Source organism: Ursus americanus, chromosome 22 (genome assembly GCF_024610735.1).
Source record: "Ursus americanus isolate L20-20 chromosome 22, mUrsAme1.1.p, whole genome shotgun sequence".
In the NCBI taxonomy this organism is placed as follows: Eukaryota; Metazoa; Chordata; class Mammalia; order Carnivora; family Ursidae; genus Ursus; species Ursus americanus.
Window position 1 is genome coordinate 23,318,998 of NC_142148.1, and position 15,473 is coordinate 23,334,470.

A 15,473-nucleotide genomic window follows, 5' to 3' on the forward strand; every position below is an offset into this window, starting at 1 on the left:
GTGCATTTATATACATATTTGTGTATATAAAGAAATAACGTGCTATTTATTTATTTATTTATTTTAAATTTTTTTTGTAACCTCTGTACCCAGTGCAGGGCCCAAACCCACAATCCCCAAAATATATGGTTTTCTAAAAAACAAAGTGGATCATACAGATCATGCAGATTACTCTGTGATGTGTTTTTGTTTTTTTAATTTTTTTTTTTTTTTATTTGTCAGAGAGAGAGAGAGCACAAGCAGGGGAAGCTGCAGGCAAAGGGAGAAGCAGGCTCTCCGCTGAGCAAGGAGCCCAATGTGGGGCTTGATCCCAGGACCCTGGGATCATCACCTGAGCCAAAGGCAGACACTTACCCGACTGAGCCACCCAGGTGTCCCTAAAGATTTTATTTATTTATTAGAGTGAGAGAGAGAGAGAATGAGGAAGAGCACGAGAGGAGGGAGGGTAGAGGGAGAAGCAGACTCCTCGCTAAGAAGGGAGCCCAATGCAGGACTCAATCCTGGGACTCTGGGATCATGACCTGAGGCGAAGGCAGTCACTTAACCAACTGAGCCACCCAGGCACTCTGAGTTTTTGTTTTTCTTTTAAACAATCTGTTTTAGAATTCTTTCCAACTCCCTCCAGTAGGATTAGCTTCATTCTGAAGCTCACCTGTTCCAGGTGTGGATGGATCACAGTTCAGCTTTCCTCTGTTGATGGTTATTTAGGTGATTTCTAATGTTTTATGATTACAAACAGCACTCCAGGGAACAGCTACGTACATGTCTGTTTGGTACCTCTATGATTGTTTCTGTAGGGTTGATACATAATAGTGGAACTGCTGAGTCCAAACCACATCTTTTAAAAGTCTCATCCTTAAAAAAAAATAAAGTCTTTGTTGTGTTTTTTTTTTTAAAGATTTTATTTATTTATTTGACAGAGAGAGACAGCCAGCGAGAGAGGGGACAAAAGCAGGGGGAGTGGGAGAGGAAGAAGCAGGCTCCTAGTGGAGGAGCCTGATGTGGGGCTTGATCCCAGAATGCCGGGATCATGCCCTGAGCCGAAGGCAGATGCGCCACCCAGGCGCCCCTAAAGTCTTTATTTTGTGACTAGGTAAGACATTTTCATGGTTCAGAGGGCAGAGTTTACAGTTTAATCCTCTCTCCCACATTTCCTAGCCACCTGTTCTCCTGACCTGAAGGCAGGTTCTTATTTATTCTTTCATATAGTTTACTCATAACAAAACTTTTTCCTACTTTTTACACAAAAAAGTGTCCTAGACGAGCTCTTTTGTGCCTTGCTTTTTTCTTTTTACTTACTATTATACCCTATGACAGTCCATATTAGTAACCAGACAGCTGCCACCATCTTTCTTTACCAAGCCAAATTCTTTTTTTTTCTCTGTGCCCAGAACCTAGTTAAGGGCCTGCTGGAGAGTCCAGACTCAGTAAATGTTTGCTGAGACCTGAGTGAATGAGAATGGCTGTCACCTAAGGTAGGCTCATATTGTGGAAGGTCTGCCTCTGGTTTTGGGAATATAATTGCTTGGTTTGTGAACCTTACATTATGGGAACTGCTTGTCCGAACCCAGGATTGAGCATTTTCCCTTCCAAGATTTTTTGTTCTATTAATCAAAAGGTATTGTCTGAAGGTCCAACACTTGGTCTTTCTGGAAGTTAATGGAGCCTAGAAAAGGCACAGTCCTCAATGAGAGTCCCACTTCAGAGAAAAAAAGACAGGAAATGTGTGAATGTGTGTGTGTGTGCGTATTTGTGTGTGTGAAAGAGAGAGATTTAATTCCAGATCTTTACCAGGTGCCTGTTCTATGCCAGACCATTCTAGGCACTGAGGACACAGCGGCCCTGGCCTCTGAAGCACATGGTCTAGTTGGAGAATGTGCCACAAACAAAATTAAGTAATGTCAGTTCTATGAGGAAACAGAGAGAGCCTGCTACACAGCATTAGCTATTATCTATTGAGTATTTCCTGGTGGCACTGTTCTATATGCTTAGGAATCACTAACTCATTGAAGTCTCACCACAACAGAGATGAGGAAACCAAGACCCACGGAGGTTAAGTACCTGGCCCAAGGTCATGAGAATGCTGGTGTAATTGGCAAAGCCAGAATTCAAACCTAAAGAGTTTGCCTCCTGAGCCCATGCTCCTAGCTTCCATTCTTTACTGCCTCTCTCAGGAAATTGTATGGGATACCTAGAAAAAGGAGCAACTCATTAGTTGTATTTGAACTAGATCTTTAAAAATAAATGGGGGCGGGGCGCCTGGGTGGCTCAGTTGGTTTGGCATCTGCCTTCCGATCCAGGCATGATCCAAGGGTCCTGGGATTGAGCCCTGCATCAGGCTCCCTGCTCAGCGGGGAGCCTGCTTCTCTCTCTCCCTCTGCCCCTCCCTCACACTCGTGCGCTTGTGCGCTCTCTCTCAAATAAATAAAATCTTAAAAAAAAATAATAAAGGGGAAAAGAATAGCATAGCAGAGGTGTGCCTGGCTGGCTCAGTCAGTAGGGTACATGACTCTTGATCTCAGGGTCGTGAGTTCAAGCCCCACATTGGGCCTGGAACCTACTTAAAAAAAAAAAAAAACATAAAAAAAAAAAAAAAAGAACAGCATAACAGAGTCCCCAAATTAGGAAAAGGCAAAAAATGTTCAAGAGAATGCACCTGAACGTGGGACGGAAGACAGGCCAAAGTCAGATAAGCTAGAGGCTTTTGATACTGGGAGGAAGAGGAATGTGAACTTTATCCTGTAGGTCAGCACAACAAACTAGCCATGTGCAGACTGAATAGTAGGCTCCTGCAGATTTAGGGAGTTAATTAAAAAAAAAAAAATACATGAACAGGGTACAAAATTTAAAAGGTATTCAGTGTAGAATAAATCTCCTCCTTCCAGCCACTGTTTCCCTCCCCAGAGGCAAGCACTGTCAACAGTTTTTTCATCAGAGTGTCTTTAGAAAGTCAGAGCCAGTAGTTTTTTTTTTTTTAACCATGAAATTAAAAAAACAAACAAAACGAAACTAGATACCCAGCTTATCTTGAAAAGTCAGAGCACCTGACAACCTGCCCACTTTGCCACTTGGCAACGACGAGCTAACATGGAGTTCTGGCCCTTTAGGTGAGATGGGAGGTCTTCTTCCCATCACTCTCTTTGTTTCTCCGACTCTGAAGCTGAGTATTTCTCGTCATGCATGTGCTACAGTTGTTCTTGTAGTAGAAGACTATTACTCTGTGTCTGTGTCTCTATAAAAAATGAAAAGACCGTGTGTTTCAGCCTTTGGTCTACACACAGCAGAAAGCAGCTGTGTACTATTGATCCTAAATTCAAGTGGGCATGATGAGTCATGGGGACAAGAGCTGGAAGAGGAAGAGGGAGAATCTTAAGCAGGCTCCATGAGCCTGATGCAGGGCTCGATCTCACAACCCTGAGATTATGACCTGAGCCCAAACCCTAGAGTTGCACACTTAGGACTGAGCCACCCAGGCACCCCAGAGGGAACTCTTATTAGAAAAAATTTTAGTTTTTCAGGCCAAATGAGACTTGTTGGAAGAGGCAGAGTTCTGAGTTTTAAAGCCAAGGAAATGGGGCACCTGGGTGGCTCAGTTCGTTGTGTGTCTGCCTTTGACTCAGGTCATGATCTTCGGGTCCTGGGATCGAGCCCCATGTCGGGCTTCCTGCTCAGCGGGGAGTCTGCTTCTCCTCCCTCTGCCCCTCCAGCCCGCTCATGCTCTCCCTCTTTCTCTCTCTCTCTCTCAAATAAATTAAATAAAATCTTTTTTTAAAAATAAATAAAGCCAAAGAAATACCCTATAGTCATCACGCGGGCATTCGGTATTAAGATCACCCCTTCTGTAATCTGCAGTACTTCCCAGTCTAACACGTAAAAGCTTCAAGCTGAAAAAACCTTACTCTCACAAATACCCTTCCTCAGTTTTGTCTTCTGAGATTCTGAGGAGGGCAATTTGGGAATTATCTACCAAAATTTTAAAGGGATTTATCCTCATTATCGGATATTTCCACTTTTTAAATTTACAATTTATGGACTTTCTCACACACAAAATAGCTAGAATGTATATTCTAGGGTATTGATTGAAGCATTGATTATAAAGGGGTGGGGGAAGGAAACCACCTAAATGTTCATAATAGAAAGCTAGATTCAAAGAACAGAATACTGTGCAGCCATTAAAAAGAATGAGAGTTCTTTATTTCAACATATGGAAATGACTCTGAAATATTTATAAAACAAAGGACAGAACAATGTATGTATCATGTGCCTCTGTGTGTATAGAAAAAGAGAAAATATGTATGTATACATGTAGTCTAAAGGACATGTAAGACACTAGTATACCATTTGCCTCTGGGGAAAACTGAGTCACTGGGGCCAGAGTGGGAGTGAGACATACTTTTCACTATGTGTCCTTCTGTCTGTTTTGAATTTTGTATCATGTGTTTGTATTATCTGTTAAAAATAACATTTTTAAATACCTACAGAATGCCAAATTCTAATGCCATAAACTCGTACTACCATAATGGCAAACAGATATTAACTCAGAGGTTAAACGCAGGAATGCTTCATAAAATAAGTCATAAAGTCATCTTATCATCTCTTACCCAAATTCTAGTTCATTTGTTGTTATGAATCTCCGAAGGCATTATCCCCTTCTAGAAATAGCATTCCAGATGGCATTTGGGTTTCCCGGTTCTGCCAAAGTCCAAGCTTAACTCCAGGCCTGGCAACCTGAGTCACCATCTCCAACACTGGGGGGAAACCACTCCTAACTTCTACTCTGGGGGCCAGAGTTTACTTCTGCTGCAGCCCTACCAGCAGAACTGTCCGTCTCCCACAACCGGAAGACAAGGGGACTGGGGTGTGAGCTCCTGGGTTTAGATAATCAACTGGCTAGGAGCTGTGTGTGAATGTGTGTGTTGTTTATCAACCACCTTGGTTCAAATCCCAGTGCCGTGTAACACGTGGCACATTATATGATTTTGGATATGTAACTTAATCTCTCTGAGACTCAATTCCCTTATCTACTTATTAAGAATAGGTAACAATACTATGTGCCTCACAGAGATAAATGATCCATCCATGTAAGGTATTCAGAACAATGCCTTGCACGTAGTAAGTGCTCAATGATTTCTTATTTATTTTTTGTCTTTGTTTTTGGCTGTTTTGCTTCTAATTCTTTTTTAATGTAAAGAGATGAAATATCACAGAGTCTAAAACTTCCCTTTATACCCCTTCGTCATCCTATTCGCTCGCTCCCTTCCCAGAGGGACCGCTATTTTGCAGTCTGTGTGTCCTCAGTAAATGTCGGCCACACTTTCCATGGGGTTATGTTTGCAGGAAGACAAGCCATTCACGGGTGTTCTACCCCTGCCCGCTCTTTCTCCTCGATCAGGTGGTAAGCTATGCCCCATTCACGCTCTTCCCCTCACTGGTCCCCAGTGCCCTGCTGGAGCAGGCCTATGCCGTGCAAATGGACTTCAACATGCTGGTGGATGCTGTCAGCCAGGATGCCGCCTTCCTGGAGCAGACGCTCTCCAGGTACTGGGTCGTGGGGCGTTAGGGGCTGGGAACTGCTGGAACCAAGGGACTAGAAGACAGAGGAGCCATGAGTTGTTGCTCTGGCAGCTGACTTGGTTGGGTGGGGGACAGGAAAACAAAAAGTAGTAGAATAGAAGTCAGTAGATCTGGCTTCTAATCCTGGCTCTAATTCTCACTGATGTATATGGCCTCAAGAAAGTCCCCTTTCTTTCTCTGGGCCTCAGTTTCTTCATCTGTAAAGTGGTGAGATTGGCCCAAATCTGAGATCCCTTCCAACACTGACATTCTGTGATTCTCTGATCCATGGCCCCCTGCTTTGAAGACTGAGATATCTATTTGGAATTAGGGAAGGTCAGTGTAGTTTTAGAGAAAACAAAGGACAGAGAAGATTATTGGGTTTAAAGTCAGATTTCTTACTTCTTTTCCTAAGCATCAACTCTTTCTTGTTACCTCAGGCCCCTTATCTCTGGATGAGATGGGGTATAGACTGGGCCACACCCAGGGCATGAGGATATAGAACCCCTGAAATGGCTCACTCCATCCACCCCTCTCTGTCTCTTCTCCCGTGATCCTTTTTTTCTTCTTCAGACCCTGAGGCAAGGGAAATTTCTTTACTTTAGAATTAAATTCTTTATTTTAGAATTAAATTCTTTATTTCAGAATTAAATATAAATATGTATATTTGTGTACTTGTATGTATATATATATATATATATATATATATATGTAGAGAGAGATACTAGACATGCATACTTGCATGTCTGATTAATTTTCCAAAAGAAAACAAGTATTTTATTACAGACAAATCTTTTTTTTTGTTTTTAAGATTTTATTTTTAAGTAATCTCTATATCCCATGTGGGGCTCGAACTCATAGCCCTGAGACCAAGAGTTGTATGCTCCACTAACTGAGCCAGCCTGGCACCCCAGAGACAAAATCTTTTAAAAATGTGCACATTGGGGGGCACCTGGGTGGCTCAGTTGGTTGAGTGTCTGACTCTTGATTTCTGCTCAGGTCTTGATCTCAGGGTTGTGAGATCAAGCCCCAAGGTGATTCTCTCTCTCCTTCTCCCTCTGCAATTCACCCCCTGCTTGTGCTCTGTCTCTCTTTAAAAAAAAAAAAGTGCCCATTGGTGTGAGGGTGAACATAAGAAGGGATCTTAATGGTAAGAGTTTTGGAAACCATTGACTTAGAGCTAAAAACCCAATGAGTTAAAAAAAACAAAAACAAAAACAAACCAATGAGTTGTGAATGTACAAACCCTACCACCACCTCCCCGCCCAGATCTTTTTTGTGGTGGGCCTGGCTTTTCTACCTGTGATTCTAGATTGTGGGATTTATGAGCAGCCTGATTTATGACATGTGCCCTAAAGATGCCATTATGTGGAGACCTTCCCTGCAGTCCATCTCTGCAACCCTGCATTCCCTGTTTCTCTGTCCTCTGAAATACACGCAAACCCTAGTTTGTAAGGGAATAGAGCCCCAGGATCATGTGTGTTAGAATAGGAGCGTAGGGTCTAGGCTTGAAGGGGAGCACCTCTTCAGAAAAGGGAAAATGTGTCTTAACTTTCCTGGAGACTAAAGCCCAGCTGGGGGCTGTCCTCACCAAGGGCTGGAAAGGCCCCATGCGAGAGCTGGCTGGGAAACAGAGGAACTGGAGGGCAGGCCTGAGCTACATGGGCTCAGTGGGGTCCCTGTCACAAGGTGAGCCTGTGAGTCAGGCTGGAGCAGGCATGCAGAGACTGCCCTGAATCTTGACAGACAAGTGTGGTGTTGGTTACCAGTGGGTGTCTCTTCCTGAGGTTCCAGAAAAACCCATACTAGATGGGCTCCTTGCATCATGTCACATGTCCCAGCAGCACACTGGGCTATGATGATGAGCTAGAGATACGGTCTCTACCCTCACATTTATAGTCAAGTAAGAGATGACACTAATCATCACAGAAGTCAAGTGGAAAATTATAACTGTAATCTGTGCTATAAAGGAGAGGTCCATAGTTCTCTGAGAGCACATAGCAAGGGGATCTGATCCAAATAGGGAAGGCTGCCCTGAGGAAGTCACATCATATGAGGACTGGCCGAAGAAAAAAAATAGGATATTTAGCGTGTGTCAGAAGAATCTTTGGGGCACAGGACATAACTGCTGTCTTTTAATCTCTCAGAGTTACTGTGTAAGAGGTGGAGAAGACTTGTCCTTGGAGGGCCCAGAGTGTAGGAGAAGCTATGCACACTTAATGTTAGGTTGACCAGAAGGCTAACCAACCATCTGAGCTATTCAAAGATGGAATGGTTCTATCATATGCTATGAAACTAAAAATAGTTTCTCTCGGGGCCAGACACTAGGCTCAGTTCTGTACATGTAAATCTCATTTACCCTTCACCATAACTCTATAATTTTCCTCTTCATCTTCCATTTTCATCTTTTACAGATGAGCAAACTGAGACACAGAGAGGTGAAATAATTCTCTAAGGCTGCCTAGTAGGGAGTGGTAGAGTGGGTATTTGAACCCAGCTCATCTGGCTCTAGAGCTGGGTTCTAAACCATTATTATCTACCAGGTTGATGTGGGTATTCAGGTTTGGGTCAGTAGAAATCGAGATTCAGGAGACAATGGATGACGGTGGAACTAAGGTCCCATATAGTCTAGAAAATGCTCTGTTTCCTCCTCCAGCACCATCAAGAGGGACAACTTTACCGCTCGTCTCTTTGACATCCACAAGCAAGTCCTGAAAGAGGGCATTGCCCAGGTAACCATTCCCCACTCCACCCCAATGCAGGACCTGTCCCTCCCTTTTTTGACCAGAAGAATTTGGCTCAGACCCTGCGCTCAGGGGACTCTGCCTCTCATTGGTCCCCACTGGATTCGGACATCAATGACCAATCTGGGGATGACAAAAAGAATGATTCCACTGACTTTTGGAGTATTACCCAGCAACTCTGATCTCTGTGTAGAATATACATTACCTGTTTGTTCCATGGCTAGGCCCTCAGTCAGCCCCTGGGCAAATATACTCAGCCTTCGGTTTTCCCCACAGACTGTGTTCCTGGGCCTGAACCGCTCAGACTACATGTTCCAGCGCAATGCAGATGGCTCCGCAGCCCTGAAACAGATTGAAATCAACACCATCTCTGCCAGCTTTGGGGGTCTGGCCTCCCGCACCCCAGCTGTACACCGGTGGGTCCCTTGGGCAACACTGGGCACGCTGGTGGGGTGAAAGCCTGATAGGCCAACAATTACAGGCCGGGGCAGGGATCTCCAATTCTGACTGTGCCTTCTTAGGCCCTGGGTCATGTGTTTCCCCTTGCAGCAGTTTCCACTTGTAATTAGGTCTTAGTATGTCGAGGAGAGAGGGGACCTCGTGGTTCATCGAGTCCTGCCCCCTCGTCCGTACAGGTTCATATTCCAAGCTGAGGAAACAGTATCTGAGGTGAGAAAGAGTTTGAAGGCCTGAAAAGAGTTCAGGATCCATGGCAGAGAGGGATCAGTGACTTCCCATCGGGAGGCTGGACCCTGGTAGCAGCCACTTCTAGCCAGCAGTGATGCTTCAGGTTGCTGTGAGTCCAGATGGTCTGCAGCAGGATTCCAGACAGCAAGCACCTGGGGCTCAGGGAAAGGAGTTCCAGCCCAGTGGGAGGCTGGTATAGAGCAGGAACACAGGGTCTTGGGGCTCTGGGCACGTGCACGGGGCCAGGGTGTGGGTGGCCCAGTACATTCTAGCCTGAGGGGGATCCTACAGGAGCACGATGATAAGATGCTTTTTAGTGTTCAGCTAAATCTCCAAGTGATGTTCCTATAAGTGTCTGTGAGTCACAGGCAGAGGGGTCTTCCAGATCCACCCAATTACTGAACAAACATCTCTCTTCCAACAGACATGTTCTCAATGTCCTGAGTAAGACCCAAGAAGCTGCCAAGATCCTCTCCAATAATCCCAGCAAGGGACTGGCCCTGGGGATCACCAAAGCCTGGGAGCTCTACGGCTCAGCCAAGTAAGGGGGAGAAAAAGTGGCATCAGAATCCTGCTTTAGCCTCAGCAACTGCTTCTTTGCCTGACATCATTAGGAAATGAGGGATTTTTTCGGGAAAGAGAAGCTTATAGCTTTCAGTGCCAAAATTGTTTTCATGGAGTTTTGGGGCTTTCTTCTTAAATAAGAGCTGCAGACTATAATCTTTTCTTGTTGGTTAGAGGTCATCATTATCTGTCAGTGATTGCATCTTGATGTAGCATAAGGCAGAGGAGCTACCTAGACTAGAGAGGTGTGGGCGGCTGTTTGCCTGCACTGATGGCCCCAACTGTTAGGCTTTATGCTCCTGTTCCTTTTCTTCACAGCTTTTCTGTTTCTCTGCTGTCAGCTCTTACTTCGTACTGCTGTCAATGTGCTTCACGTCCCCAGACCTCCTTTCTGGTCTGCTGGGGTTTGGGAAAGCAAGTGGTCTGGGTTGTTATGTAGTGTCTAATGAGCATGAGAGCCTCTTTGATGAGTAAATGCATAAGCTTTGATTTAGGGATTTTGTAGTGCCTGTTTTAACTGCTTAGAGGCATTTTTTGCTTCTTTCCTATTTCTCAACCATGTGTAATGTATGAGGATGCCAGGTAAGTGACTTCTGGATAACTGAGGGGTCACTGTACCAACAGTTTTTGTAATGTTTACATAGCTTTAATAGTTAACCCTTAATGAGCACTTTCTAGTGCCATACTTTGTGCTAAGCACTTTACATGGAGGATCTCATTAGATCCTCCTATCAAACACTCCAAGACAGATACCACCCATCTCCCTCATTTTACAGATGAGGAAACTGGGGTTCAGAGAAGTGAAGTGAATTGTTCAGAGTCAAATGGCGAGTTGGTGGTAGAGCCCAGAGTCCACTGCCTCTAGAATCTGCATCCTTAATCATGTTATTGCCTCTGAGAGAGCCTCTCTGGGCTTGCTAGACTCGCAAGACTCAAGACACCTTGGACTCTGAGTAATTAGAAGGCATCAGATGAATACTTTGTCAAGTAGAACTCTTGGCTAAGTTGTATTTTGGGAGATACGAGCCAGGAAGGGGTCAGCCGGGGAACTGCTGATGGACAAATGCTGCAAAGGGTTTCTTCTACCGGGCTGTGGATGATGTGCAAAGACTCATGTGCCCAGAACTAGGCTGTGGTGCACAGGAGCTGTGGGCACCCGAGCTGGGACTGGCTTCTCTCATTTTGAAAGTCAGATAGGCACTCCTGCTGACCCAGCATGTGACCTTCACCTAAGTCCATTCTTTTCTCTGAGAAGCAGTTTCCTCATTTGTGAAATGGGGACAATAATAACAATACCTAAGAGGGTAGGAGTGAGAATTAAATGAAATCATGGCTTTGAAAAATGCTTTTAAAAAACTTGGTGAGAAATGGAAAAGTCTCTTCAATAAATGGTATTGGGAAAATTGGACAGCAACATGCAAAAGAATGAAACTGGACCACTTTCTTACACCATACACAAAAATAAATTCAAAATGGATGAAAGACCTGAAAGACAGGAACCATCAAAATCCGAGAGAAGAACACAGGCAGCAACCTCTTTGACTTCAGCTGTAGCAACTTCTTACTAGACACGTTGCCAGAGGCAAGAGAAGCAAAAGCAAAAATGAACTATTGGAACTTCATCAAGATAAAAAGCTTCTGCACAGCAAAGGAAACAGTCAATATTAACTAAAAAACAGGCGGTGGATTGGGAGAAGATACTTACAAATAACATATCTGATAAAGGGTTAGTATCCAAAATATATAAAGAACTTACACAACTCAACACACAAAAAACAAATAATCCAGTTAAAATGGGCAGAAGTTGTGAATAGACATTTTTCCAAAGAAGACATCCAGATGGCTAGCAGACACATGAAAAGATGCTCAATATCACTCATCATCAGAGAAATACAAGTCAAAAATAATGAGATATCACCTCATAACTGTCAGAATGGCTAAAATTAACAACACAGGAAACAACAGATGTTGGCGAGGATGCAGAGAAAGGGGAACCCTCTTTCACTATGTGTGGGAATGAAAACTGGTACAGCCACTCTGGAAAATAGTATGGAGTTTCTTCCAAAAGTTAAAAATAGAACTACCCTATGATCCAGCAATTGCGCTACTAGGTATTTACCCAAAGGATACAAAAATACTGATTCGAAGGGATACATGCACCCCAATGTTTATAGCAGCTTTATCAATAATAGCCAAATTATGGAAAGGGCCCAAATGTTCATCAACTGATGAATGAATAAAGAATGAAGTCTTGCCGTTTGCAACGACATGGATGGAACTAGAGGGTATTATGCTAAGCGAAATAAGTCAGTCGGAGAAAGACAAATACCATACGATTTCACTCATATGTGAAATTTAAGAAAACAAAACAGATGAACATAGTGGGGGAAAGAAAAGAGAGGCAAACCAGAAAACAGATTTTTAACTACAGAGAACAAACTGAGGGTTACTGGAGGGGAGGTGGGCAGGGGGATGGGTTAAATGAGTGATGAGTATTAAGGAGGGCGCTTGTGATGAGCACTGGGTGTTGATGAATCACTAGATTCTATGCCTGAAACTAATGTTACACTATATGTTAACTAACTAGAATTTAAATAAAAACTTGAACGACTCAAAAATTTGAAAAAAAAAAAAAAACAAACCCCAATCTTGGTGAGGATCATTATGTGGTTCTTCCAACAGTAGTACTAGTAATAGTAATAATAGCAGCTACCTTCTAAGCAGTACTAGTTTCATTTTACAGAAGAGCAAACTGAGGGCTCGGAGAGGTGGAATAGCTTGCCCAAAGTCACACAGCTAGTAAGTTTAGAATTCATGTCTGTCTGCCTCTAAAGCCTGCTTTCTCTCTACTACACTGTTCTGCCTCCAAGAGGAATGGTCCCAATAGTATAGATTGGAAAACTGAGGCTCAAGCATTTACAGAGCAGGTGAATTTTCATCAGTTATCACATAATTTTTGAGAATTTTTTTAAAGAAGTCTGGATATGATTTATGATTCCTATTCGGAAATTTATTCAAACTCTTTCAAAATATTAGTGCCTGTGGTTAGAGTGAGTAGGGATAAGAAAGGAGGATTCTTGGTGTAAAGTGTTGGGAGCTATGATCAGGAGTCCTCACTGCCAGCCAGCACACTACTGCCACTTTACCTTCCTTAGCTGACAGCTTTCCTAGCCCCACTCCCAAAAGACTGTTCAGAACTGAAGGCAGGAGGAAGTAGAATATGTTTTCTGAGTCTGGCTGAGATTATTTGGCATAAGGCAGGCTGACTTAACCAGGGAATGCAGTTCCACTTTAACCTACAGCCTCCAGCCTCCCTCCTCCGCGTCTTCTTGGAGGTGGGCCAGCCTGGGCCAGGTGCCACCTTCCCACCCATGAGCAGAGCAAATCAGGCTACAATATGAAAAGCAAGGCCATTGGCCCTTGGGACTCTCTCAGGAGAGGAAGGCTTATGAGAGCACCATTTCTAGCTTGTCTCTCAGATACCCAACTCAAAGCCAAGACTCAGCTCAATGTCATGTCTGACCTTAAGAGATTTCAGGCAAGCCAGGAGAGGAGGCATACTGGGACCTGAATTTCAGCTAAGTGGAAAGGAGTCATGCAGAAGGTAATCCAGGAGGCTCAGCTGAGGTAGGGAAAAACAGAGACAAACAGACCAGAGGCCAAGTACAGGAGGAAGGAATCCACGCTTAGATTGCTAGGCCAAAATCTAGCCATCCTAGAGTCCCAGTAAGAATCCATGGGCACACAGCAAAACTGGAGTTTAGTACTCTATTACTGCTGAGTATTGCCCCTCAAAATCATCTCGTAGGAGATTGGACCTGTCTTTGATAACTAAAAATAGCCTGATTGGTAGCCAAATAGTTTTCTTGGCATTAGCTTCCCCCTGAGTCCTTGAGCTCCTGCTTCTTTAGGAAGTATGTGGTTAGCAAAAAGGAAGAGGTCAGGGAAGCCTCAGTGATCCCACTAATACTGTGGAACCAAATGTGTCCCTATGTACATCACAGAAATGTTGGGAGGCCCCAAGAGACAATGCTTTATTTATAGTTGGCTCTGTAGGGTTCTGTAAGATTCCACTGAGCTATTCTAATGTATCATGCAAGAACCACACAAAGAACCACATTCTATGCTTTATAATCTAGTAATAGGGTCATTAGCCTCCAACTTACAACATTATTCTTCTATAAAATATTCTTCCATACTTTCCCCTGTTTATTTTTCCAGAAAGATTTTAAAATAATTATTTTTAAGTTCTTAAAAAATGTCCTCTTGGGTTTTTGAGATGATTTAAACCTAAATTTTAGTTTGCACAGAGAATTAACATCATTACAATATTTCATCTACCCACTGAAGAAGGAGCAGAGACATCTCCATTTTGTCAGGGTTCCTAGTTTCAGGAAATAATGTATTGTAGCCTCAGGTATCGCCTGAGATCCTCCTGATTTGAGAGAATATCTGCTCTTTCAGGGAAGCTGTGTTCTTATTCTCATTCCTGAAAGGGGTGGGATGGAGGGAGGACAAGCTTTGTAGCCACTTCTGCCAACTGTGTTTGCTGTTTCCCCAGCGCTCTGGTGCTACTGATTGCTCAAGAGAAGGAAAGGAACATATTCGACCAGCGTGCTATAGAGAATGAGCTACTAGCCAGGTAGGTAAAGGAGGGGAGACCTCCATATATGGCCCCAGGATTGTGAGGATCCATTCAGACCAGAGCATCCATTCCTTCTGACCTTTGCCCATCTTTTCCAGGAATATCCATGTAATCCGTCGAAGGTTTGAAGATGTCTCTGAAAAGGCGTCTCTGGACCAAGACCGAAGGCTGTTTATGTAAGTGTTCAGGGAGCATTCCCCAAGGATCTGTTAGAGGGCTGCCTTAGGAAACTCATCCTGCCAACCATTTCCTCCAGTAATCCTTTCTTCTGGGAGATGTGATAGCTTACTTCCTCCTCTGAATTTTAGGGGCAAAATACCCCATCATCTCAGGAAATTTTCAGAAGACTGGTCATGTTCTGCTTCTAAAGGGTTGTATCAGAGCTATTGACATTCTTGATAAGGGCCTTCTTAAAATAACGTTGGTTGGAGCGCCTGGGTGGCTCAGTCAGTTAAGCGTCTGCCTTCGGCTCGGTCATGAACTCAGTGTCCTGGGGTCAAGCCCCACATCGGGCTCCCTGCTCAGGGGGGAGCCTGCTTCTCCCTCCCCCCACCTTGCTTATGCTCTCTCTTGCTATCTCTTTCTCTCTCAAATAAATAAATAAATAAAATCTTTTAAAAAATAAAACAACCTTAGTTTTCATATGCCCCTGGGCTCCTCAAAGTTTTCTTGCCCCTCTTGGTAGCTGGTCAAGTGAGGCCAGGGCAGTTGGGCTGGGTAGTCAGGGAGGAAGAGCAATAGCTCGTTCATTCTGTGATTGATCTGAGAGCTGCTCTCTGAGCCCAGGCAAGACGTCAAGGGGCCTGGATTTGTGTTCCAAGCCAGGCCCTGTGCTTCCCTCCAGGGGAGATTCCACCAAGTGACTTTAGTATCACTTAGTTGGGTAGCATTGCTTGCAACACACATATTTAGACCTGGAACTTTATAGGTTTCTTTTTTTTTTTTTTTTTTAAATATTTTTATTTATTTATTTGACAGAGATAGAGACAGCCAGCGAGAGAGAACACAAGTAGGGGGAGTGGGAGAGGAAGAAGCAGGCTCATAGAGGAGGAGCCTGACGTGGGGCTCGATCCCGGAACGCCGGGATCACACCCTGAGCCGAAGGCAGACGCTTTAACCGCTGTGCCACCCAGGCGCCCCTATAGGTTTCTTTTTTTAATTTGTGATTAAAATTAAGAACCTCCACGAATTTCACAATACCACTTACTATTTTCAAAATGTGCTTTTATAACAAAGTCATTAATTTACTTTCCAGATATATCAGACAATATCAAATAAAT

At 43.8% G+C, this 15,473-nt stretch overlaps 1 protein-coding gene across 7 annotated transcripts in view; it reads left to right on the plus strand.

Annotated features, from left to right (window-relative positions):
* Window positions 1-15,473, plus strand: part of GSS (glutathione synthetase) — a 33,944-nt gene that overhangs the window by 3,533 nt on the left and 14,938 nt on the right. For 5 of the 7 annotated variants that reach the window (XR_015720920.1, XM_045806229.2, XM_045806239.2 and 2 more), the window contains 6 exons: window positions 5,393-5,538; window positions 8,210-8,285; window positions 8,574-8,713; window positions 9,409-9,525; window positions 14,110-14,190; window positions 14,292-14,369. Coding sequence is in view for 6 of the 7 variants with exons in the window: in XM_045806229.2 (XP_045662185.1) it covers window positions 5,393-5,538; window positions 8,210-8,285; window positions 8,574-8,713; window positions 9,409-9,525; window positions 14,110-14,190; window positions 14,292-14,369 (638 nt within the window). In the remaining variant the exon portion in view is untranslated. Of the gene's footprint in view, window positions 1-1,448; window positions 1,476-5,392; window positions 5,539-8,209; window positions 8,286-8,573; window positions 8,714-9,408; window positions 9,526-14,109; window positions 14,191-14,291; window positions 14,370-15,473 lie in introns of those variants that run through there. The other 2 variants (XM_045806260.2, XM_045806250.2) reach the window with 2 other exon arrangements.